This window comes from Maylandia zebra, linkage group LG17 (genome assembly GCF_041146795.1).
Source record: "Maylandia zebra isolate NMK-2024a linkage group LG17, Mzebra_GT3a, whole genome shotgun sequence".
Taxonomy (NCBI): Eukaryota; Metazoa; Chordata; class Actinopteri; order Cichliformes; family Cichlidae; genus Maylandia; species Maylandia zebra.
The window spans coordinates 2,622,153-2,647,449 of record NC_135183.1 but is presented as its reverse complement, the minus strand read 5'-3'; the positions used below and the strand labels follow the sequence as shown (position 1 = coordinate 2,647,449).

The following is a 25,297-nucleotide window of genomic DNA, read 5'->3' as shown; positions in this document are numbered from 1 at the left end:
TAAGACTGCATCAAGATAAATGAGGATTATTTTGAACTGAGTCATGCAAAGCCACTGTATAAGGATGAAAAAAATACAGAACAGGAAACGATAACAGGTCCTCTTTGAAGAGCATAACTCAAGTCCACTCATTTCAAGAGCGATTCTTTCTGTGATTTGACTTTTTAATTAATTACTGTTGTGTGTCTTATTGAACTGTGCTGAAGTCAATCTTTCACTTAGAATACGGCTTTGTATCAGTTTTAGCTTTCATATATAGTTTGGTATCTATTTATAAGAATCGTCGGTCCTTTATGTTTGAGGTTTATGATGTAGTCATCGAAGAGTGTTGTACTGGCGAGTGCCGCATCACTGCCATTGTCTCCAGAGCTGTAGTGTCTGATATAACGGATTTCTTTCTTTATCTTGCCTGAGTGATACAAAACAAAAACAACAACAACAATTTTCTGGTAGTGGTTTTTACATTCTGTGTCCAGCAGGGTGCAAGATTACAGCAAATTTTACAGCAGTGGTGATTTAAGCCCTGACAAATTTTCTGGGATACTGCAAATGATTTCCCTGTAAATGGATGCATGCGCAAATGCAGAGATATAATATTGTCTATTGTACTAAAGTCTATTGTCTCTGTCTCCTTTCCTGTAATCCTAACAGGAAGACCAGCTTCCTTTTTCCTGCACAAATCCATGAGTTTTAAGACAGACTGCACTCAGGCACACAGCTGGTGGTTCTGCATGCTCTCTGTAGTAATATATTCAACCACATGATCCAGTATAAATGGATAAGACAATAATTCTATATTTGAAATCCGAGCCACTGGTACGTGACATGACATAAAATAAAACAATAAGTCTTTTGGGGTTTTGTTATAGGAATAATCCACCATCATTATACAATCCTACTGCCACCATAATTATCCCACACAAAAGACAAATTAAACACTTTTCACAACCTCTTCCAACTTGGTTACTCGAAGGGAAACTATTATCAGCTGGCTTGTCACTGAACCCACGTTTTGTTTGTTTGTTTGTTTTAATCAGTCTACCTTCAGTGTCAACATAAATCTTTACTCTTCCGACCGCACGGGAAAGCAGCAGTGCTGAGTTCACGCCCCTGGGTGAAACCCCTCCTCTCTCTGTAAATGTGCGGAGCAGAGCGCTGTGTGGAAGTACGGCGTGTGTGTGCTGGAGGTACCACGGAGGTTTCTGGATATACCATTCAGACTCTGAGGTCGAGCTCAACCAGTTTTGGATATTGGCTGTTTTTTCTTCTTTTTAAAAAATATTTTAAGGTAATTTTTTGTTTAACCGGTTTGGGTTCGCGGTGTGAATTACTCACTGTTCCAGTGACAAGATAAGATAAAAAGATTACTTTTGAATTACAGAAATTATTGAATTAATCTTGTTGGTCTTTGGTGCAAAATGTTTGTAGACTAGTTATCGGGCAACTTTTGCGCAGACTGTTTTGTGCGTTTCACTGATAACTTAGATATACTTAAGAAACGAGGTTCAATGCCAGAAACAGCAGTGAGCTAACGTTAATACAAAACTCTTTGCTCGGTGTTCAGCTGTTCATTAGCCAGTTGTAATCAAGTATCGCACAAACTGGTCAAACTGTGCCTTAAGGGCAAAGCCAGCAGACAAATGCATCTTTGTGATTTTAACTTTAACTTTAACTGCAGCTTTTTTGTAAGGGTGACAATATTATTAATAATATAAATTCACTGTAAAAATGAAAACAAAAACGTTACAGCTCGTGGCTGACAGAATGAGAATTTAACTCCTGTCTTTTTTCAATATGTTCATATTCCAGAATAATATAAAATAAGGTCATTACCATTCACTGATATGTTATGGAGTCGCCTTATTGTTTCAGTTGTCCCAATGCAGTCTGTAGTCTATGCGAGAAATGGCAGGAAAAAACACTTAATTTCTTATTTTATAATAAGTTTCAGATTTCCTCTCTTGAAAAGGGTTCAGTGAATCTTTCTTGAGGAGCTCCATGCAGCTTCATTAGTCTTGCTTCACTGGAAGATTTCGTGTCCAGCCATGATCTCAAAGCTCAGACTCTTTCTCAGATAGACTGGAATACACTTCCACAGCCAGTACCAGCAGACTTGTTGGCCTGTGCACTTCCACACCGACTTTCTCATCAGCTGCTGAAGTATAGCATTAGTGGGCTTTGATCCCTTCTCATGCTGGGGGCCTGTGCTGCAGTCTCTAATCCAACAGGGAGGAGACCTGTGACAGAAAAGATTAATAGTCTCGAGTGTAATGAACAATCACAGCCATTTTCAAGTTTAATTTCCAAACTATGATATCATAGCAGGTTTGTTTTGTGCTGACATGTGAGGGGAAACTTAAAATGTTGCATTTGTATTTAGTGGGATTTAATCTGTAATTACAGGCAAATGGACAAACGTTAGGGAGACGCATGGTGTGACAAGACACTGTTTATTTCTCACTTCTTCTGTGCAGTTAATGTTTGCATCCTTCAGCCACAGCTCATCAGGAAACAAAAGCTCTGAGGCATGGCGCCCGCAAGCATTCCTCTGGGTATTAGTCTGCCCTTTTGTCAAGGCTGACTTTGTTTATGCAGTTGGGATAGACGTTGTGGCCTGTAGCTGTAATTTTCAGTCGAATCATTGCTATTGTGATATAAATCCTGCAGTGCTTTAATATGACAGAAAACACAGCTGTCCTTTTTTTTACTCACTCGTGTTTGGAAGTTCAGAGGAGGAACAGACGAGATGTTTAACCTTTCTCATCATCTCTGTGTCTTGTCAGAAACACCATGCCAAACTGGGGCGGAGGCAACAAGTGTGCAGCATGCCACGGGACGGTTTACCACGCGGAGGAAGTGCAGTGTGATGGCAAGAGCTTCCATAAATGCTGTTTTCTCTGCAGTAAGTACATCAAATGCATCAAAATGCAAATATAACTTTATCTGGAATAAGACTGAGCAACGTTCCTGTCATCAGCGTAGACCCCGCCGAAGCAGGACGGCGCTTGAACTCTGTTTCGCCTCCTCGGGTCACCTAAGAAAGCTTGCTCTGACATTTCGCTCACTAATCCTCACCCCAAACCAGCCTCAAAATGTCAGTGAAAATGTTCCAGTGAAGACCTCGCGAAGACATCAGGATATTTCTCCATAGAGCTGCTGTCAAGAAAAGAGCAAAACAGTGTGAGCCACAAAAGGCGGGTTTCTTCTTTTTGAGCAGCTCTATTACAAAGACAGCTTTGTCTGACCCAGGAGGTGATGAGCAAGGGCACTTTTTTGTCCAAATTCTCTGTTTTCCGACATTCACTGATTTTTAAGAAAGATAGCTTTATGCTGACAGAGAAGTCACACAGCCTCATATGACTCTGTGTACACTATCTGTGTCTTTGTCTCACCTATTTATTCACAGTCAGTGCCTGTGGCAACACATGGGGAATACTAGTGTACATGTAGTTGAAGCAAAGAGGAAGTACTGTCAAAAAACCTAAAAGTGCATCACAAACTGAGGAGGGCAAGTCAGGATTTAGGTGCCATTCAATGGGACATGCAAGTCTTGTTTTGACAGTGTTGGCTGGGAGACGTGCAGACGTGAATGGAGACATTTTTCCTGCCGGTTGTGTGAAATCTGAAACCAGATTCAGACAGTCTCGTAGCGAAGGCCATTGTGTAAAGAATTCAGCTAATCCCAGCAGCCAGCGTGGGCACAAGCGTGCAGCCTAAAGCACCCGTGGAGCCTTTGTTTTTACAGACGCTGCTTTCTCTGCTAAGACAAACCTGCCAAGATGCTGTCAATTTTTCCAACACCTTTGGTATACAGCCAGACTCAAGCTGGAATTGATTTTCTTTAACCTCTTACTTTATGTTATTTAAATACCTGCAGTTGCAATCAAAATGGTGTTAAAGTCATAAGAGAAAACACTGGAATTTGAAGAATCTGTTCTTGTTTTGTTGATTATTGTAGATGTGAACTTTAAATGCCAGAGGTCTTTGAACCTCTCATTCTTAGCAGCTGGTTCACATTCTTGAACTGGCTCTTCAGACCTTTGTGGCTATCAGATATTTTACTTTCCCCCCTTGGACACCTACTAGGAGTAACCCTTGTTTCTGTCATATCGTTCATCTGGACGTAGCGTTTTCAGTGGGAGAGATATTCTAATGTTCGTCAAGCCGCGTCTTTATTGATGTATACTGAGGTGTCAAAACTGGTCATTAAAGTTACACGGGAGGATAAAACAGAAACTACAAACAATCTTCTTTTCATTCCCACAGTTGTTGTTGACAGAAAGTGGACTGCTTTCAGCTGACACTGTAAATTACCCTTCCAGGTACATTATGTCAATTTAGCCATTCAGAACAAAGTTAGTTACGAGGGGAGCTGGAGGGCCATGTTTCGGACACTGGGTGGAGTACTCAAAAAATGAATTTGAGCCCTGCATGGCTAATTTAGGAAATCCCAAAGAATACAGAGTTAGAAGTTAGCATAATAGGTGACCACAGACACACAACTCACCTGCACTTTGTGTGCTGCTTGTGAGAGGGACGCAGTTTTTAGAACACTGACTTTAAGGGAAGAATGACTGTAAAGGGAAAGAAACAAGGAGGAGGAACTGAGGGGCCGCACTAAAAGCCAGTAAAAGATTGAATATGGATGGATCTGTGCTACTCTAAAGGAGTCTAATAATAAATATTAGAATTTCATCTAGTACTTAAAATCTTTATAGTATTTCAGACATGTCATGTGCTACATTTAGGCAGTAAATACATGTAAATGTAACCAAGTGAAAAGAATTTAGAAGACCTTTCCTCTCACTTAACTGCTGCTGTGTGTGTGTCCACAGTGGTCTGCAGGAAGGGTTTGGACAGCACCACTCTGGCCAGTCATGACCAGGAGATCTACTGCAAATCGTGCTATGGAAAAAAATACGGTCCTAAAGGCTATGGCTATGGACAGGGAGCAGGAACACTCAACATGGATCGGGGAGAACGGCTGGGAATCAAGCCTGAAGAGTAAGCTGGACTTCAATGAATGTTTCATTCATAGAGTGCCAAATCACAGCAACAGTCACCTCAAGGTGCTTTATATTGTAAGGTAGACCCTACAATAATGCATACAGAGAAAAACCCAACAATCAAATGACCCCATGAGCAAGCACTTTGGCGACAGTCAGGGAAACACTCCCTTTACATAATGATTAAAGCGTAACTCTGACTAACTGTGATCACAATGGTTATTGCAGTTAACATGTGCACATGGTATTTCATGACATCACTACTGTATGCAGTGATGTAACTTTGCTGTATACTGGCTCTCGTCTGAGTTCTGGTGATGTTTATTGTTTCTGTGGGAGTTTAAAAAGTGTTAACTTTGTGTAAATTCCCAACAGTGTTGCCAGTAACTATGAAACTATAATATCTTAACAAAGCATCATTCATCAGTTATAATTGCACAGATGTAATGCTGCGGTGTGGTTGTCGAGGCCACTGTGTAGTGTTGCATTATTTGTAATGATCTTTATAAGCTGTGGCTGCTGACTGTCACAGTGCCATTGTCAGCACGTACTTATGGAACTGAGGTTGAAGCTGATCCCAAATACACAAACTACTTCACACAAAAACCAGAAATAGAGGTTATTATGTAGCTATGTAGGTGAGCGCTGTCCTGTAAAATGAATCTTTGCCTGATTTGAAAATATCACCAGATGCAATTTAAATGCGTACAAATGGCAATAACAAGACAATCTGTATGTTTGCATACAGATCAGCTTGCCCGAGTAGTGTCGTTCAGAGTAAAGATTTCATAACCATGAACAAGCCTCTGCGCTTCACAGTCCCGGCCCTTTTCTGCAAGAACCACAGCGCTTTGAGAGAGGAAAGAAACCTTACAGGAATACTGGCAAAACTCCACTTCTTTATCAAATCCAGCTTGGCTAAGTCAATTCCCAGATGTAGATCCACAAGATTCCTACACAGTATGGAAGGAGTAGTATAGAATTTGGATCTGGATAAAGAGACAAAAAAAGAGTATGGAAACATCTTTTTGTTTTTACACTAATGCGAATATTGTCTTTAAAAATGAGAATTTCTGGAAATAGATTCTATAACCAGTGTTTACCTCCAATAATAATCATTTGATTCAACAGGTTTTGGTGCAGAGCTGGGTTGCTTTAAAACTGTGAGACTGGGACCTGTCTTTGAAGAGGATACAGGCTTCTCACTGTCGACCATTAGCTACAGTAAAATGCCATGCACTAACCTTTTTGGGTTATAATGTTAGTACAGTTTGCATGTACAGTAACTCACAACACAGTACATTGTAACAGTGGGTTTAAATCCATTCCTTTACATGAGAAACATGTTTGTCCTTTGAGGTCTGATAAGATCTGATTCATCTGCCATGAAGTCTGCAGATATGAATCTTGGAAATGGTGTCATTTTAAAAGGGACCCAGAGTACAAGATGAGGCAAGTCTGAAATTCAAAGTAAAGATCTAAGAGTGAAAAACATCATCTAACCGAACAGGATCGTTGCTTTCCATCAAGCTTCCAGCCTGCAGCCCGGGAATGGGTTGGGGATATTTTCTGGACGCTCCTAAGGCAAAATTGCATCCGAGGTTTTGTTACACTGCATAATTATTACCCTGCCTCAGACGTCAGGTGATTCGATTATGAAAGAGTTATTATGCAACCAGAAGGATCTCGCTCACCCTGCTGTATCCTCCATCACAAAGACCTTCATTCAGGGGCCACTGAGGCTGGCAGTCACCCTTCGATAAGCATTGCTCCGGGCCCCATGGTGCCCTGCTCATTTTCCCACCATTGGCAGAGAACAGACAGCAGAGCAGTCAGGTTGTTTTCTGGATCTTAATGTTTTGGATCCTACTTTGTTCAATACTAGCACCACAAATAGTCTGATATGTTGATTTTAGGACTCTTTGAATTTACAGGCCAATGTCAGTCTGACTGAAATGAGAGTTGAACATGTGAACAATAAATTAACTTTTCCTCTGAAATAATTTGCCGTATATTTATTTGCCCTTTCCCACCCAAGGACCCAGACTCACAGACCCACGACCAACCCCAACCCATCCAAATTTGCTCAGAAGTTTGGCGGTTCGGAGAAATGCGCCCGGTGTGGAGACTCGGTTTACGCAGCCGAGAAGATCATGGGGGCAGGCAAGGTGAGAGTTTTACCTGAAGTGTGTTTAAAGATCACACCACAGACCTTCAGTCTCTCTGCTTTTCAGGCTTTAGTGAAACTGGCACACAGTGTCCACTTTGTAGGGCTTCACCAAAATCACACAAATGCTTCATGTCAAGGACACGTTTGTCGTTCTCAGTAGTGACGAGAACTAAAGTTTTGTGTGGTTTGATGGATCGTGACCCCCATGAGCTGGCACATCACTGAATGCTGATCGATCCAGTCTTGGACATAAAAACACAACAGCAGGGACGTGTTACTTTGCGTCATTTATAGTTGGTTGCTCAAGGTTCACAATACTGAAGTCACAAGCAATCCAGTGAATCAAAAGCTTCGGCTTCAGCTGACATTGGATATGCCTAATATGGTCGTGTCAGGCACTAAACTCTGGTTTGTGATAGGCAGCCAATCAGAGAGTGCTTACGGCAGATCTGCAACAAGGATTACTGTGGCTCATGCAAAGCTACAGTCGAAGTGTCTGAGATGACAACAAACAGAGTTGAAATCAGCATATTAGCTGCCCTTTAAACGAGAAAGATGCATCTCTGAATATGAATCCAATATGAACTTTGAATTGAGGCATCTGCTCAAGACATTGTCCAAGTCAGCTATTTAACTTTCACTAGTTCAGCCAAGTTTCAAAAATTATTACCCTTGGCACAAAATGTTATGAATTTATTATTACGTTAATGTGGACTTGCTTCAAGAACACACAACTGCACCTTTGTGCTGTTTTTGTTCTGTTTGCACTGTAGACACCTTTAAATCAGTTTGATCGATGGCAATCTGCAGTGTGATTTAATGTTATTCAGAAAACACTTTTCTAGTGTGCAGACTCCACTCAGCGCTACACAACTCTCATCAAACACAGCTTTAGCATGAACAGTCCCAGCACAAATGAGGTCCTTGAACTCCACTGGATCACAGTCTGCAAACCACAGGGGTGAGACTGGTTTGACTGGATTGAACACACATGGTCTTGCCTGTGCTGAACCACACGCTGGAGGTTTGCTGCGGTTTCTCCTAATGAGAGAACGCGAATGCTGTTTTTCTGATTGAAGCCGTTCCACAGAGTCTGGATGGGAGCTTCCGGACAGCTGGTGTTAATCGGACTAAGCCTGCTATTGTCAGTGCTCTGATTTACGTCTAGGGACGTATCGGCAGGATGTTTTCAGAAATCAATAACTCTCAGAGCAGTTGCTCATATGAAAAGCTGTCCATGGAGGACAAACGATTTGTGTGCTGGATTTCTGTTGCCTCTCAAAGTGGGAGGAGTGGATCATTTCCTGTCAGTGATCACTTGTGGCTTCATGCATGAGCTGAGTAACAGCTGGTGACGTTATCAGAGCTGTTAATGTGTTTCCTAATGGAAGGAGAGGCTCTTCTCATTGGCTAAGACATGACCTGTAATTTTCTGTGTAATGAAAACGCCCCAGGCCGTGGGAAAGCCAAGTTGCTTTAATTGGATTTAATAAAAGCACTGATGATACATGATCCAAGAAGCCTGTGCAGGTATCAGCTGTTATAGAATTGACCTGACATTGTACGAGCCTTGCAGTTTAATCTAGCTGTGGCATAAAAGCATAATAGCTGATCAAATGAGATGAAATCTTCCTGCTTTTCGTTGCAGCCATGGCATAAGAACTGTTTCCGCTGTGCAAAATGTGGCAAGAGCCTGGAGTCGACCACCCAGACTGAGAAAGATGGAGAAATCTACTGCAAAGGTGAGACAAATCTAAATAATTTGCAATGCTTCATTCCAGCATTACAACAGAGTGCTTCAGACACAATTTAGATTTCCTGAAAAGGTTTCCAGAAACGTCTCCGCTACCATAATAACTCCACCCAGGAATTAAGAGAGATTACTTACAGCTTCTACAAAGCAATCCCAGCACCAGCGCATTTTCCCACTGGATAGATCGACACTCCATTAATCAGTCAATGAATAATATTCAATTCAATTTTAACTGAGTTCAGTTTTAATTCAGTAATTCAGTTCAGTTGCCCAGACCTTACAATGATACAGAGAAAGCCCCACCAATCAGACGACCCTCTATGAACAAGCGCTTGGCAACAGTGGGAAGGAAAAACTCCCTTTTAACAGGAAGAAACCTCTCACAGGATCAGGGAGGGGCGGGGCCATCTGCCACGACCAGTTGGGGTGAGAGAAGGAAATGTGTGGCATACCACACTTCATGGCTCGAAAGTCAGATTGAAAATGTATGTTGGAGAACACTGCTGTTCAAACCTGTTTGTGTGAGGGAACCGGTCAGATTAAAGTTTGCTTAAAAGGACCTCCTCGTAATCCAAAAGGAGGAGAACTAAAACTGTTTTTATTTTCCACACAGCTGCACCAAGGCTCCGTGTTAAGTAAATAACACAGAGTAAAGTTGAGTAAAGTCCAGGAATAACAATAAAAATATGGAGCTGGAAATGATTGTGGTAGATTTGCTTTAATGCAGAAACTGGAGTCAGGTTTGTTTGGACTCCCCATGTCCTCAAATATCTAACCAGGAAGACTGACAAGTGGTATTGGAGTGCAATGACATTTGGTACAGGGTTTCAGAGCCTCTTTGGGGTAAATGTGTGTGTTCCTTTAACTTTCTGCTGCCATCAGCATTATTGAAACAGTACAGCTTGTGACCAAATACCTGCAAAGCAAATAACATTCCATCTGTCTCTGATGTACATTTGGTTAAACGCTTTTTAGCATGCTAGTATGTTAGCATGTTCATTGGCAGCATGCTAATGCCATTGCATTTACATACATCAGTCTCAGGACTGAGCCAGGGGAACATTTAAAGCTGCTCACTTTTAAGATTGTGCTGTGTGTCCTGTTAGTCTTGTGACTTGCACAAGGGATGATGCCTTCGCATAAAAGAGACAGAACGGTTGACTTGTTACTCACAAACACAAAGTCAGCTAATTAGATCAGTAACGGCATTATGCAAATTATTCTCTGCTCCTGTGCCAGTGAATGTGACCATATCAGCAAAAAGTCAAATGGGATGGACTTTCTGAAGTGAAACATGCTGTAGCTGGTGTTGTGTCGCATGTTTTCTGTGGGTTTGGCTCTGTCATATTAACAGAGCCTCACCAATTTGACCTCCACAACAAGCTCTCTCCTCTCAGCACAATGGGATGCTTTGCTTGAACAGAAGAGTGATACACGCTGGCAGAAACAGTCGTAAACACAACTGTCAGCAGATCTTGTTTGCTGTACGTCACAAGGAAACCGTGCACTGATGGGCAGGAATGTTGCAACTCGGCTCTAAAGACAAACACCCTCAGCTCTGCTGCCGCTATCAATCAATCTGACAGCTCGCTGTCCTCTAACAGACATGTCCGCTCTCTGTTTCAGCAACATCTGGATGTTGTTACGGTGCCCCGCCTGAGTGTTTCAAAGACAGATGTGGACAGCAGATCCGATGTTTGTAGACAGAGCTCAAGGAAACGCTGCGGTTTATTGAATGAAATCTAGGAATGCTACACAGAGAATGGAAATTCTGCAGGTCTTTGTTTTACCACAATCCAAAGAGCGGGGGTATTGAACCTTAACACGTGCATGTTAAATAAACAGCTAAAGCTGGGAAAGCAGGCGCTGCTGCTACTGAAAGGACTGGAAACACGTACACACAGGAGGTTTCTGTTGCAGTGATTAGATCTGCTCAGTCACTGGGTCATAGAGGTCAAAACTGTAAGTGCAAGCGACAGGAAAACAAACTGCTTTCACAGCAGACATCTTGACACAGTTGTGTTAATGGTTAAATCCACCTACGGAGGTCCTGTTGGTTCATGATATTGGTTGGTTAATGGACCAAACGAATGATGAAGAAAGGCGATTTTAAGTGAGTTTGAACGTTGCATTGTTGTTGGTGCCAGACAGGCTGGTCTGAGCATTTCAGAAACTGCTGATCTGCTTGGATTTTCCCCACACAGCCATCTCTAGAGTTCATCAGAGAAGGGTCCAAAAAGAAGAGAATAGCCCGACTGCTTTAAGCTGATAGGAAGGCAACAGCAACTCAAATAACAACTCATTACAGCCAAGGTATGCAGAAGCATCATGTACCACTCCTGTCAGCTGACAACAGGAGTCTGAGGCTACAGTTTCGTCGTGATGCGTGCTCAATCATCCAGGTAAGTAAATCTCCAACAGTTGATTCTGTTCATCTGGACGTAGCGTTTTCAGTGGGAGACACGTTTCATGAGAATTTGCATAATCATGATGAAGGAACTGACCTCCCAGCTGTTTGTTCCTTCAGTGGGCTGGTTTCAGTCATTATGCAAATGTACTGTTTATAAGATTGGAAACCTGCAGTCAGCTGAGATGAGTGATGAAACGTTTCTCCCACAAAACGCTACGTCCTGATGAACAGACACAACTTTTGGAGATGAGGCTACAGTTGTCATGAGCTCACCAAAATTGAGCAACGGAAGCGTGGAAAAACATTCCCTGGTCTGATAATCTTGATTTCTGCACAGTAGGCTCTGCGCTTGGCATAAGCACCATGAAAACATGGATCCAGCCTGCTTTTTATCCCCGCTTCATGCTGGTCATAGTGGGGTAATAGTTTGGATTTTCTTGGCACATTAGTATCAAATGAGCTTTGTTCACCGCGACCCTGCCTATGTGAATACAGTGGATGGCTGCTTCCAGCAGGATGACACACCATCTCCAAATAGTTTCTTGAATATGAATAATTTCATTGCATGTAACAGCCTTGACAGTCACTAGATCTCAACCCAGTAGAGCACCTCTGAGATGTAGTGCAATGGGAGATTCACAACCTGGATGTGCAACCAAGCAAACTGTGATGCTGTGAAACAATATGGATCAACGTTCGGAGGAAAGTTTCCAGCACTTTGTTGAACCTGTGCCACCAAGAATCAAGTTGTGCAAGGAAAAGCAGCTCCAACCTAACATGACACAGTGTTGTTAGCTTGTGTTGTGTGTCATTTCAGGTTTACACAACAATAAATAATTTACTGGTAGCAGTGATTTAAGAAGCTTTCAAATAGAATGACAATTAGAAGTAGAGAGGTTTGTTGATGTTTCTTCTTTCCCTCCACAGCATGTTATGCCAAGAACTTTGGCCCCAAAGGGTTCGGTTATGGCCAAGGAGCCGGTGCTCTGGTTCACGCTCAGTGATGGCTCGGTGGGACCACAGTCACTCTGCCCAACATGAACACATTTCATCCTCTATGCTTTGATGCTTAAAAGGTGCTGTTGATACAAATAAAATAAAAAACATGAACAAACCAACGGGTCACATTTGACTGTATTTTATTATTAAAGCCATTAAAACTGAACCATGCCCATATGTTTACATCTGAAGCGGAGTAACAGTGATGTCTGGAGGTGGGCAGAGAGGCACTGGATATGATTATGTGCTTTCTTTTTTTCTGCTTTTACTATCCCACATGGTGAAGGTGAGAGAGGCGGGGGAGGGGGGAGACAGAAGAGACTTTTTAGGCTGCTGGAAGAACTAGTGAGGACTGAGATGGCTTTGAATTCATGTCCTGTGTGAGCCTGAAGTGGTGAACCGCCCTAAAGAAAAACAAAAAACAAAACTAGCCTGCATATATCTATGTTCACTTAAAAGGCATTATTAGAACACAAGAGGCTAGTTACTGATATGAAATGTACAGCTGGGTCAGGGCCTTCTGACCATTAAAGCACACAAAACAAAGCTGCTGTGTGTCATGTTCTTAGGGCAGCAGTGACATCAGTGGTTAGTAAAGATGGAGGCTTGAAACATGTAATGATGACATAACCGTCCCCTTCTGATGATGCAAACACTAGGCTCAAAAGTTTCGGAGGCCTTTTATATAATATAACCTCCCTCTATCCTTAAAACTATTGCATGATCACATTTCAGCTTTTAAAAAACAGAACCAAAATAAAACAAAAATGGCATCTGCCTTAGTTCTCTAGTGTCTTTGCTTTACAATTTGTACATCCAGTGGTAATAACAAACCCAGCGGTATATAAGGTAGAAATAAAACAAACAAAAAATGGAACATTCAAATATATTACACGCTTGCACAGGGAGGGTCCCACTGGAAAGCTGGCGACCTGAAGGACAACTTTCACTAAATACACTGGATTTGAGAGAAAGAAACCTAAAAAAGGACAAATGAACAAAATGCAGAAAAGTACTTGCAAATACTTAACATTCACTATATACAGATACAGGGCTCGCTTGGCTGCCACCATGAAGAAGACGACGACGACAGGGGCGGCGACAGCCCGGCTGTCCCAAGCATCATACATGCAGTGGAGCTTCGTAAGAGTTAAAACGCCTATAGACAGCAGTGACGGACATCACTAAAAGCTACAGTCATACACTTGGAGTATAGTCACTCGAGTTTCTCCTTTTTCGGCTTGTTTGGAAGAAATCCCCCAAACGCGAGAAAAGAAAAAAAAGGTCCAGGAGCACTGTTGGGCTAACACTGATGAAAAGAAAAAGCAGAGGGAGATGATGTTTATGTACAGATGCACATTCTTGACATCTCAGGTCATCCTCCTGCTGCTGTGGAGCAGGCTGCGTGTGCGGGGGTCCGGACAGAAAGCGATGTGAGGCGGCCCGTCCTTTTCCTTCTGTGTAAACAATGGAAGCGTCGGCGTGAAGCTCTGCTTCTGTTCAGTAATGGCCAAAATTAAAAAAAAATTCAAACTTGAAAAAAAAAAATATCAGTGCAATAATGTAGGCAGACAAATGACACGACAAACAAATAAGACTGTACAGCTTCTGAAGAAAAACACGGAATGAAACCCTTGTAAACTCATCTGTCCTCCCGCTGCCTTCTCTTAAACTCTGCAGGTAATAAATACACTTGCTGTAGCCGCCTACAGGGGTTTGCAGGCAAGCTTCTCTGCCCTCCATCTTCTACAGCTACACGTACGCACGCCTTTTTTAACTCATAAAACCTACTCAGCTAAGTTGATCTGAAATGTAAAGATGATGTTGCTAGAACATAGTTACTTTCTCTATAAATAGCTTGAAAATAAATATACCTCACATAGTATCACATTGTCTGTAGGATCGTTTCTGTCACGTTTCTAGAGCGGTCGCCGCTGAAGGAGTCGTTCTCCGTGCGCTCCCAATCCTGCGTTCTTACTGCACAGCAACTACTCTGGGGTTAAACCCCTCCTATTCGCACTAAGCCTGTGTCTCGAGAGGAAAGCAGCTTTAACTCGAGCAGGTGAGAAGTGGGACTTCTGCAGCGGCTCCCTCTAACCAAACTCTCTCCTATGACAAGTTCAGCACTGGTTGGCAAATCATCAGCTGCGCTGGAAACTCATCACGGTGCAGAATAAAAACAAAAAACAAGACCTTAAAAGACATTCCCTTATTTCTATCATACTTTAAAACGATTTCTTGCTTTTTTTCATATACACGTATATATTTAAAAAAACAACAACTTTCTTTTATCTTTCACCACAGTTAGTTGTGACAGGAACGGCAGAGCGCCCGGACCAATCAGAAACAGACATGTACGGGGCACACGGACAGGGACACCATAAATAAGATATCGAGTGGGGGACAGGGAAAGAACAGCGTCGCCTCTTCGTGGCTCTACTTTTTCTGCAGTGTCGAGTCTCCGGATAGAAGAGCTTTTAAGTTTTGTAATTCCTCTCTCCTCAGCATTTGTGCCTGGCAGCAACGCACCGTCCAAAGAGCTCAGGAGAAGAGAGGAAGAGAGTTGGTCAGCGGCAAAGGTAGAGTAATAGTAGTAGTAATAGTAGTAAAGGTGGTGGTGGTGAAGGCCAGGGGGAGGGGGTGGGTGTGGTGTTGCCCCGTAACAGCATGCTAGTCCTGGCTGATTCTTTTTGTTGTTGTTTGATCGGTGAGGGAGAGATGGTCCAAAAAGCAGGTGCTCACAAGAACGCCATCACTCAGATATGCTCGCCAGAGGAGGGGTGGAGAGGGAGAGTGAGGGTCGTCCATTTAGCCATCCACGCTCTGCTCACACTCCCCTTCCCTCTTCATCCTCTTACTCCTCCTCCTCTACACCAGCTGGTAGCCCGAGCCAGACGTCTGGTCGTATTCTATTGTGTACTGTGTGGTCCAGTCCACCGTGACGGGCCGGATCAGGCCGCAGCAGCGGATTTCAAAGAAATCTATGAGGTTTCTGATGCAGCCGTGACTACAGAGAGACATGAGAGGGGAATTAATGCTGCAAGCTTAAGCATTCTATACATACACATATAGCAGCCTGTTATCTGCCCTCTATTTATTCATTAATTTATTCAAACGTCTTTGCACTCTGCACCATTGCACGTATAAAAATGCTATACTGCTGTGTTAAGTACACTGAGACAAAAACAGAGCTTAATTCTTTCTCTGTGTACAAATACAGGCCAAAGAAATCTATACATCAGAAATTCAACCCTCCGAATTTAATACAATGATACATCTGAGTGAAATTACCTGCACTATCTAGTACTAATATCTAGTGTTCGACTATATGCCAGTACTGTTTAGAAATGTTTTTCCCCCTAAACTTAATCAGTTCAGTAAAGGTCCTGAATCTATTTAGCCTTATTTCAAATTGATGCATTTTCCTGTTATGGTACCAACTAACAACCAAAAATCTTTCACTTTTTTGAGGAAATTCAAAGCCGAGAAACTGACCTGAACAGCTGCTAATATTCCATTTTAGAAAGAAATCACTAAATAGAAAAAACCTGCTTCTGTTTTCTTGTTTTTCACTTTTTGACTTAAAAATTTTTGTGTTTCTCACCCTCAATAGTTTCTTTGGAAATAATATTTAAAATGATGCTTACACTGAAGTGAGTTTAAAAAAGACAACACCGCTGGGAGAAGTTGGTGTCGTTAAACTTTTAAGAATGTAAGAAAACCACAAACTCCCTTTTCCCCTCACTGTGCAGAAGCATCCTCTGCTCCAAAGCTGGATGAGACAATGGTTTAACCTCAGCTGCAGCTTCAGTGAGCTGGTGAGAATGAAGGTCGCTTACTTAAAGGGGCTCTCGATGGAGGTGGCTGTGACTTTAAAGTGCTTGTATCTCCGAGCGTTCATCCTCTCGTTGGTGGTGATTCCGAGAGCGGCGATCTACAAGATGTCAGAGCAAAGAGGTGAGCCGCAATGTAGCACGTAACTCGCTACTGAGAGTCAAAGCGATTACAGCTGTTCTCACTTATATCACAACAACACCTCTCTGCTTTTTCCGATGTAAACTTGGCGTAAACTCGTACCTGATAGAGCTGACACATGATGAGCACGGCCACCCACATGAAGTGGAAGACACTGTTGAGGAACATCCAGAACATCCAAGGGGAGCAGGAGGCGATCTGTGTCAGATAGAGCCAGAAACCATCCTTGGCGTAACTGGTGGCGCAGTGGATCCTCCAGTCTGATTGGGGGAGGAGCGAGGGAGAATCAAAGGCGTTAGCAGAGAAACAGGAGCGGCGTGAGAAATGAGCAACATTTTTAAAAGCGGTATGTTCTGCTTACAGGAGATACAGCCGTACATCATCCAGCAGATCATGCAGAGCAGGAAGAAGAGGTAACCCATGAAGTAGCGGTGATTCCCACTTCCTGTACACAAGAAGCAAGTGTCCTAATGTCACAGCGATACACGTCCAGTTCTCAGTTTAACTGTTTGAACAGAACTGAAGGTTAGACAACAGAGAAATGCAGAAGTAATTCCCATCATTCATTAATGCAGTGCTTCAAGTTAAGAACATGATTACTTGATTTGAGCTTCTCCCTTAAAACTCTGCCCTGTCACTCGAATAATCGCTGCTCATGCACACGTGGCTCTGTTCTTCCCCAAACCTGCACCTTTACTTTCACCCGCACTTCCTGTGCTCCAGGTTAAGCTCTCTTTCTTCTCCGAGCATCAAGTTCCTGGTTGGACTCGTGCTGTGCTGGACAATAAAGAGCATTCTGATCCACTTGACTCTCTCTGAAATGAAGATGGACTGTATCTCTGTAGATAACAGTCTTGACATCAACTCTAACCCAGACTTTTGCCAAATACTGGACTCTGACTCTCTACAGAGATCAAGGAAACTTTGGCATGTGCTACACAAAAAATATCAGCTGTTCATCCTTTTCTCTTGAAGTTCAGCTACATTTTTACTGAAGGTTTTGCACACATATCTGCAGGTTTTAACAAGTTAAATGTTGTTAAAATACTTCTTAACAACTTTAAAATGTGGATGGATGGACCAGCAGAGACACGGTGCATCATCTGATTGCTTTTATACATTTTCAACCTACATGTATACCATCCTGAGTGTCTGTGCATGAAATGTCCATGAGAATCACATATTTGAGTAGGACAGGCTTTAAAATAACCTTAAATAACTATTCCAGTGTTCAGAGAGATGGGGCCAAAAGCAGAGCTTGACATTACTGGTTACATTTGTTTAATCAAAAAATTGAATTCTTTCACTTCAGGATTTAAGGACCCAGTTTTATTGTGCAGGAAAACATTCATTTACTTGGGGGTATGCAGGCATGTTGTATGATTTGTTACGCTACAGTTGCGCAGCAGTTTCTGGGTAAAAATACAATATTTTAATATTAGTAATATTCAGTTCAGTGTATATAATTGTATTGACTGGGTTTATGAGCTCTGTGGTGCCAGCAGGCTGAGAGGACTGTCAGGAGGAGGGACCTGCTGTTTGTTCAGACTGTTTCCTCACTTTCAAAGCTTCATTCTGACCGCATGCTTTCAAAGTGTTACAAGCCCTCTGCCACGCCTTCCTTCCCCTATTATCTACACACTGCTTTCACACCACAATCCTCAGCACACATACTTCCCATTAGCACTTCATTTTAAGGCTGGTTTGCTTTGTGCTCCTCTTCATTTCCTGCACCCTGTCATTAAACCATTCGTCATTGTTGCCTCGACTCTTTGTTTTTACAGGTTCTTTACTTTCTATGACAAATTATTACCTGCTTGTTTATTTGTCTTAGTGGCTGTGCATTAACTCTAACCTTAAGGCGATCTACACTACGGCCCTGCTAGTGTTCCCCGACGTGGCAGTAAAAACCTATATACACTAATTTGCCTCTCTGTTGTGCGGCAGCAGAGTAAATTGAAAGCAGAGCCTTCAGTCAGAACAGCTTCGCTGTAGCTTTTATAAAACACAATGAAAAAAGACAGCTGTGAATGTGGGGAGGAAAAACATGAGCTCTTTGGAAGTGCGTGTGCTGTTGTGATCCTCGTAAATCTGCAGTGCTGGTTCTTAACGTACCCACACAGTTCCCCACCCAGGGACAGTGGTGGTCAAACTTGGCAATGCAGCGGTTGCACACGGCGCAGTGTTTGGACCGAATGGGCTTCCGTATCTGCGGGGAAAAACAAATGATACGTCTTTAGCGTTATCTGTTTTGCTGGAAGTTACAGCTGCTTGGGGGCAAAAACAAACAAACAAAAGAGTTTTACCAAACAGGTGCTGCAGAATATGCTCAGATCCAGGCTGCCTGTCTCTGCAAGCTCCACAATTGTCTGGGGAGGTAAAAAAAAAAAAAAGAGAAAGAGAGAGAGAATGAAAACCCTAGAAATTCATCTTTGGCATTGCAACACAAGACCAAGCTGAGGCTGAAAGCTCACACTGGAAGCTTGGCTGACTCACAGTGAATTGGGACAAAGGCTTGTATGAATTGAAGATCTCAATTCAATTTCAATGCCTTTCTTTTTACGGCCCAGTTCCTGCGTTAGCTAATGTTGTTCCTCTTGTGTTTTATCAGCTTGCTTTAACAACAAATCTCAAAGTAAATAAATCCAAAATTCGACATCAAAGGACAGCAAGAGTTGGACGGGGATCCTCCACAGGGAACAGAGGGCTCCGTAGCCTTTGTTCTGAGGTGACTGCCCAGCCGCTGCACTGTGCTAACAATGCAGGGTAAATTTAGCTCTCATCAATCACAGGATGGGGATGTGGGGCCCGATAACAAGAAGAGCCTCTGTTGTCTCCTATTAGTGTGTGATAATGAGAGGAAGAGAGACATTAGCCCTCATGCCAGCATACACCAACACGTCAAAACAAGAACAGCCTCTCTGTGAAATACACCCCCGAAAAATTAACAGGTTTTACCTTTTTCTTCTGCTCCTCGGATGCTTTGATGATTCCTGGATCAGACTTCCAGGATTTACCAAAGTTGTAGAACAGAGCCAGGGTGTTAATGAGGAAGGGCACGTGGACGGTGGCAAAGGGGAGATGTGCATGAGGTCAAGGAAGAAGACAGGATTCCATTTGTTACTTTAACGGTGAGCTCCTCGGTTTAAACCAGTGTAACAGCCCCGGTGGCCGATGCAAGGCGATAAGAAACAGCATCGTGCTTCAGCCACGTCTAGACACATTTATCTTGTTGGAGATGTAACACTTTATCAGCAAACTGTTTGAAACCCATTCTAAGCTGGGAATGTTTCACATTCCTGAGTTATAAGAGAAGCAGCGTGGAATTTACTTTCCCTGGAAACTACTGCATTATTGTGCAAGAGAATAGAAACACCCGGCCCGATCTGTTGCTTCAGGAAGTGTTACTACACTGACGGCAGCTTGAGTTAGACTTTCTCTCGTCACAGCAGCTTGACTACGAGGTGAACTGTGACGCAGGGAGCAGCTCTGTCTCATCTCCACCCACCCAAGCTAAAGAGGGAGCGTCAGCCTGTCAAAGCAGCTCGTAGCAGCTTCTGATTTAAACAGTTAATGTATTTCACAGAGAATCAGAGTTATTACATAACTGAGTTAACACATCCATCTAAGAGCATGTAAGGCCAGTTCATCATAACAGAGATGCTCTATTCCTCGGCGAATACGCAAATCAGCAGCCTGTTTCACGGTCCTGTGTTTACCCGTAGACAGTGTGCGCTGTGCCAGCTTTTGGCTGCAGTCTAAGTCAGCTTTGCAGGTGTGCATGACTCAGCTGAATCCCAGAGAAAACAGCAGAGTCACACTGTGAAGTCCAAACTGCCAAATACTCACCTCTGTGTCTGAGAAAAACCTGGAGTGACATGCAGATGTGAAAAAGTACCAGAAAATTCAGACCAACACTAAAGCATGAAGCAGAAAGTGATTCAACAAACTACAGCCACGTGATTTTCAGTCTATAGATATAAACACTCTTTCATAGCAGCTGGTTTAATTGGTGTAACTGGCCTCACACTAGTGACTGTGATGCCCATCAACAGCACATTAACTGTGCTCAACATCACGGTGATCCTTCTAAAAGGTGGCAAATGTGTTGCATTTATGTGCTGAGATCATATTCGGGAAATTGAAACATCTGAACTGATTCTAACTCAAGTGTACTATAATCCAAACGTACAGGGATCCTAGATTTGGTATTTAGCTGATTTCCACAATAAAGTATCAGTCTGTTAAGGCATCCAGAAAGAAGAGATTCTATAACCAATAACATAGTTTTGCTAACTATTTGTTCAACATCTTAGTTTACAGTAACTGCTGACTAGAAAGAAAGCTTCTTTTGGCTGTTCCTTTATTCACAGGGGGTCACCACAGAGGGTGGACCACCGTGTTTGATTTGGCAGATGCCCTTCCTGCCATAACCTCCAAGAGATCTGTCACCACCCGGGACCAAACACAGGATCGTTTGGTTGTTGGGTTAAGGTGTATACTACTATATGATGGCGCCACTAATATCTGGTAAAATTAGTTAACTTCATGACCACAGCTGCACTGAGGCTGATGGGAACACTTGGAGTTGTGCAGGTATGTAGCCATCTACCAAGATCTGAACCTGAAAATGAGCAGAGAGGAGCCTGAACGCCTGAAGGATATTTAATATGTATCAAGGATTTCATGTGAGCCTCACACTGATGCCCGGAAAAGTCAAAGCATCAGCAAAGTCGCCAGGATACATCACAGAACTATTGCACTTTCAAAAGTGCCTACATTCTTTCTAGAGGCCAGCAGGGGGCGACTCTTCTGGCTGTAAAAACATACCTAAGTGCAGAGAATGACCTTATGACCTTAATAAAGATTTTCCTAAATAGTTTATGGTCCAAATCATTTTCTGTTTACACTAAAGCAATAAAGTAGCGGTGAATTTTCAGCTGACATGCTGTGGGTGAAAATTCACCGCTGTGCGAGCATTGCTCAGTTTCTCAGTCAGAACTACCCCCTGGCTTGGTCAGAATCCCCTATTTCAAAATCTCAAACTTGACTGAAAAACAATAATTTAATTTGCAATTGATCCAAAAGTTGGTACATGAAATATGGACCGAACAGAGAACAGCAGTTCTAGCCACAAGCTAGGCCTTTTAACCAGAAGAGAGAGCTTGGCCTTTTTACTGGCCTTCAAAGAAAGCACATGTTTATTGTAACCATCTAAGCTGTATCATCTTCTGACTCAAATAGTGGCTACAGTTGCACAACCTGATCCTTTTTTTAAAAAATTAAGTGTTGGACACAGAGGATGCACACAAACATTTCATGCTTAACTCTGGAATCTTCTGTCAAAAAATGCTGCATGTAAAAAAGAGACGTGACAGGTTACACCAAACCTCCTAACTGACAACACTGAAGCGGCAATAAGGGTTCAGGATAACAGAGATCAGCAGCAAATCACTATTGTAAGCAGCTATGAAGAAGCACTATGACCACTGTGGTTTTTGTTGGTGAGAAAAACCCTCCAGCACCTTCATGACTGCACTGACTAAGTGATAGAGGCCTATACATCCCTTAGAGCGCATTGATCTTCATAAGTGTCTCTGTAAAGACCTGGGTGCTGATACTGCGCCCGCTCAGATGACCCGCTAAGTTAAACACTCTCTGAACCACATAATTGGTCTACTAACTCAATGACTAGTGGAGATGCTGAAGAGGGGCCGGTGATCAATGCCAATCCTCAGACAAATGGGTCTCAATGCTTCCTTGGGGAGTGATGGTCAGCATGTCCCCACAGCAGCCATTTTTCTTTAGAAGGCCTCGGCGGTGGAAAGGCAGCTGACACAGAGTCATACATGTCACTAATGACAGCATGCAGAGGATGTATAATTAAGCAAGTGCAGGATAAATGGTGCATAGTCATACTGATTATAAACAAAAATCTGCATGAAGTCTCTATACTCTCCTTCCATTTCAATGCCATATTTGAACCATTTTCAGACATTCACCTGCTTGAAACCCACTTAGGAGAAACGTCTTCCCTTCTTTTCCTTCTTAGTACTGAGGGAAATATGATCCAAGTCTGGAAAAGACTTAAACGTGCTCTTACAGAGCTCCACCCACGTCACTTGATCCCATTTCAACAGCAGGCCTGAGGACAATAATGGACTCACAACGGCAGAAAGTGGGTCAGAACTCTTAGTTTAAACCTGGGAGGAAGAAGAAAGGTGTGCAACGTGTCTGTCAAACTCTTTCTGTCCAATTCTGTGCATTAATATTTTGACTGCCTGCTTATTACAAGTCTGTGTGAATCTGTGGATTTCCCCACAGCATCAGGTGGGTGGGGGTGGTGGGACGTCAAAGTTCAAAACAAGTCCATCTGAGCTGCAGGCATGCATGAAGCTGGGGAGTCGTCCAACCTCCAGTGCAGGGCCTCAGTGCGCAATTTGTTTAACCGGGCCCTGCAGGGTCAGAGAGGGTAAGCCAATGCCTCCCCTGACAGCACAGTCTGGAGAATACAAAGAGGACATTCGAGTATGCCTTAAACAAAGTGCTAGATAGAGCTGGAACAACTTTCTGACAAGCATATGGGTGAGGGACGAGATGAGTCACCCATCGATGTTAAACTCATTTTTTGGAAAATCTGAATTGATCTCCGTCCACCACAGTTGCATAAATAACAGGAATAAGAGCTGGGTGAAGCAAGACATGCAGTCAGTGGAGTGAAGACATGATGAAAATATGACATTTTCACATTGATATACTGTATATCAGCTGCTATTTTCTGCCTCTAGTAACACAAAAATGTCACACTAAATGGACTTTATGGTTGATCTGGTTTATTTTGAAGCCTGCTTTCATTAAACTTTCTTCCTCAAATATGGAGATGAATGTCTACTTGTACCCCTTTTTGTGCATTAAAAAGACTGAACACAATGAAATTGTTAGAAAGTCCAGGAAAGAGTGGCTAAAACTGTGGCTGTTAGTCTCTTATAGCAGCAAGCGCTTATGGCAAGCTTTAGAGAAAACATTCGAGAGATGCTTTGAGTAGCTTTAAACACTTTTACACATGTGGGCAAACAATACATCCAGCTCATCCTTAATCTTAATTTTCTTTTAGCTAACAGCATCAGAGAAATGCTTACTTAAAACCTTTCTGTGTCTCCTGCTGTTGCTATGCAGGAGTGTAAACAGTGACATTACATTTATCATTAAGTTCTAGTTATAAATGATGGTAAATGGACTTGTTCTTATATAGCGCTCATCTACTCTGAGCACTCAAAGCGCTTCATACAACTTTATACAATTCCTTCACCCAATCACACCCATTCACACAAGCACTTTTTCTAAACTGTTAAGTGCTTACTGTCTAACATTCATACACAGAGCAACATGGGGTTAGTATCTTGCCCAAGGATATTTGGGATCGAACCACCAGCCTTCCGGTTAGTAGCTGATCTGCTCTACCACCTGAGCTACAGCCACCCAGTGTTGTCGAGAGCACACCACTTCATTTCCATAAATGAGATTAGAAACATTCTGAGTACTAATGTATAAAACAAGCAGTCGACTTGACAACTGGGTGACAGGCTGACCGGTTTCCAGCAGACATGCCACACTCTGCAGCGCTGCACAAGAAAAGCTGACCTGCCTACACACTCTGGGACATGAATCAGCATGCCCTTCAACTGAATAAGCAGAAGAGACCTCTCACTGCATGCAGATTTATGGTTAAATCTGAAATCTTTCAAAGGGCTTATTTTGGTAAATGATTCATGTGCAAACACAATGTATCACCAGCAAACCTTTGCTCTTTTTCAAGATGAATGCACACATGCTAAGCTGGCAGCTCAAGAGCTTGTCTGCTGCTCTAATAGAGCTGTCTCAGCAATATATGGTCAATGCAATCGAAGTGCACCAAACATGCGTGAGAAATCTGCCGAGGACACCAGCAGCATTTAAAAAAAATAACCAAAACGATCTTCAGAGCAGCGTTATCTTTTTCAACAAACTCAGGCCAAAGGTATCCTGCTCTCGCTTCCCATTAGGGGAGCAACGAGGCAGAAAATTAAATGCCGTCCACAAACGAGACCTCTGCTTTCATTTCCTGTAATTAGCAGCTTCGGAACAGAAAGCCAATTCTTTCACTGATTAAAAAAAAAAAAGCAGCAGTGCTGGGAGCAACAGGCACTCGCTCTGTTAGCCTTCACCTACCAGCTGCTACACTACACGCTCTCACAAATATTAACACAGCTGCAGAAAACTAAAGAGCTCCTTCATTTAGACACGCTCGAGCTTTATGGTTCCACTTGTTTCATGTATTTTCAATCAGCTCCTTCTGCTCTTTGCATAAACATCTCTCTCCTCTGACCGCACCTTTATTCCAACTTACTGCTCTGTAACCTGCTCACACAAGCAATTTTCCTGCTAATCTTTAGTTAGCGTCTGCCAAAAGTATAAGCTTTATTCTACAGGGTGGGCCATTTATATGGATACACCGTAATAACATGGGAATGGTTGGTGATATTAAAGTCCTGTTTGTGGCACATTAGTATATGTGAGGGGGCAAACTCCTCAAGATGGGTGGTGACCATGGTGGCCATTTAGAAGTCGGCCATCTTGGATACAACTTTTGTTTTTTCAATAGGAAGAGGGCCATGTGACACATCAAACTTATTGGTAATGTCACAAGAAAAACAATGGTGTGCTTGATTTCAACGTAACTTTATTCTTTCATGATTTATTTACAGGTTACTCTTTGTTCACAGCCATTGACATGTCGAAGAGGTTAACACGTGAGGAGCGGACCGAAATCGTGTTGATATCTGGTGAACGCAGTAACCGGGTCATTGCAGCAGATTTCAATGCAAGACACCCTACGAGACCACCCACCTCCCATGCTACAGTCAGCAAACTGCTTGCTAAGTTTCGTGAAACTGGTTCAGTGTTGGATTTGCCAAAATGTGGACGCAAGAAAACTGTCACTAATG

The 25,297-nt window shown here is 42.7% G+C and overlaps 2 protein-coding genes across 2 annotated transcripts in view; one reads left to right on the top strand and one right to left on the bottom strand.

The window, feature by feature from the left end:
• Positions 1 to 1,130: 1,130 nt before the first annotated feature.
• csrp2 (cysteine and glycine-rich protein 2) lies at positions 1,131 to 12,457 on the top strand. Its single transcript, XM_004575076.5, has 6 exons — positions 1,131 to 1,288; positions 2,784 to 2,902; positions 4,836 to 5,004; positions 7,045 to 7,174; positions 8,825 to 8,918; positions 12,267 to 12,457. The coding sequence occupies exons 2-6, from the start codon at positions 2,791 to 2,793 to the stop codon at positions 12,341 to 12,343; spliced, it is 582 nt and encodes a 193-aa protein (XP_004575133.3). The 5' UTR covers positions 1,131 to 1,288; positions 2,784 to 2,790; the 3' UTR covers positions 12,344 to 12,457.
• Positions 12,458 to 12,461: 4 nt separating this feature from the next.
• zdhhc17 (zDHHC palmitoyltransferase 17) overlaps positions 12,462 to 25,297 on the bottom strand; it is a 33,781-nt gene continuing 20,945 nt past the window's right edge. The window contains exons 11-17 of the mRNA XM_004575075.3: positions 19,272 to 19,396; positions 18,620 to 18,682; positions 18,429 to 18,522; positions 16,675 to 16,758; positions 16,416 to 16,573; positions 16,178 to 16,272; positions 12,462 to 15,345 (exon numbers count right to left, since the gene is read on the bottom strand). Coding sequence (XP_004575132.1) covers positions 15,207 to 15,345; positions 16,178 to 16,272; positions 16,416 to 16,573; positions 16,675 to 16,758; positions 18,429 to 18,522; positions 18,620 to 18,682; positions 19,272 to 19,396 — 758 coding nt within the window. The 3' untranslated portion in view covers positions 12,462 to 15,206. The remainder of the gene's footprint in view (positions 15,346 to 16,177; positions 16,273 to 16,415; positions 16,574 to 16,674; positions 16,759 to 18,428; positions 18,523 to 18,619; positions 18,683 to 19,271; positions 19,397 to 25,297) is intronic.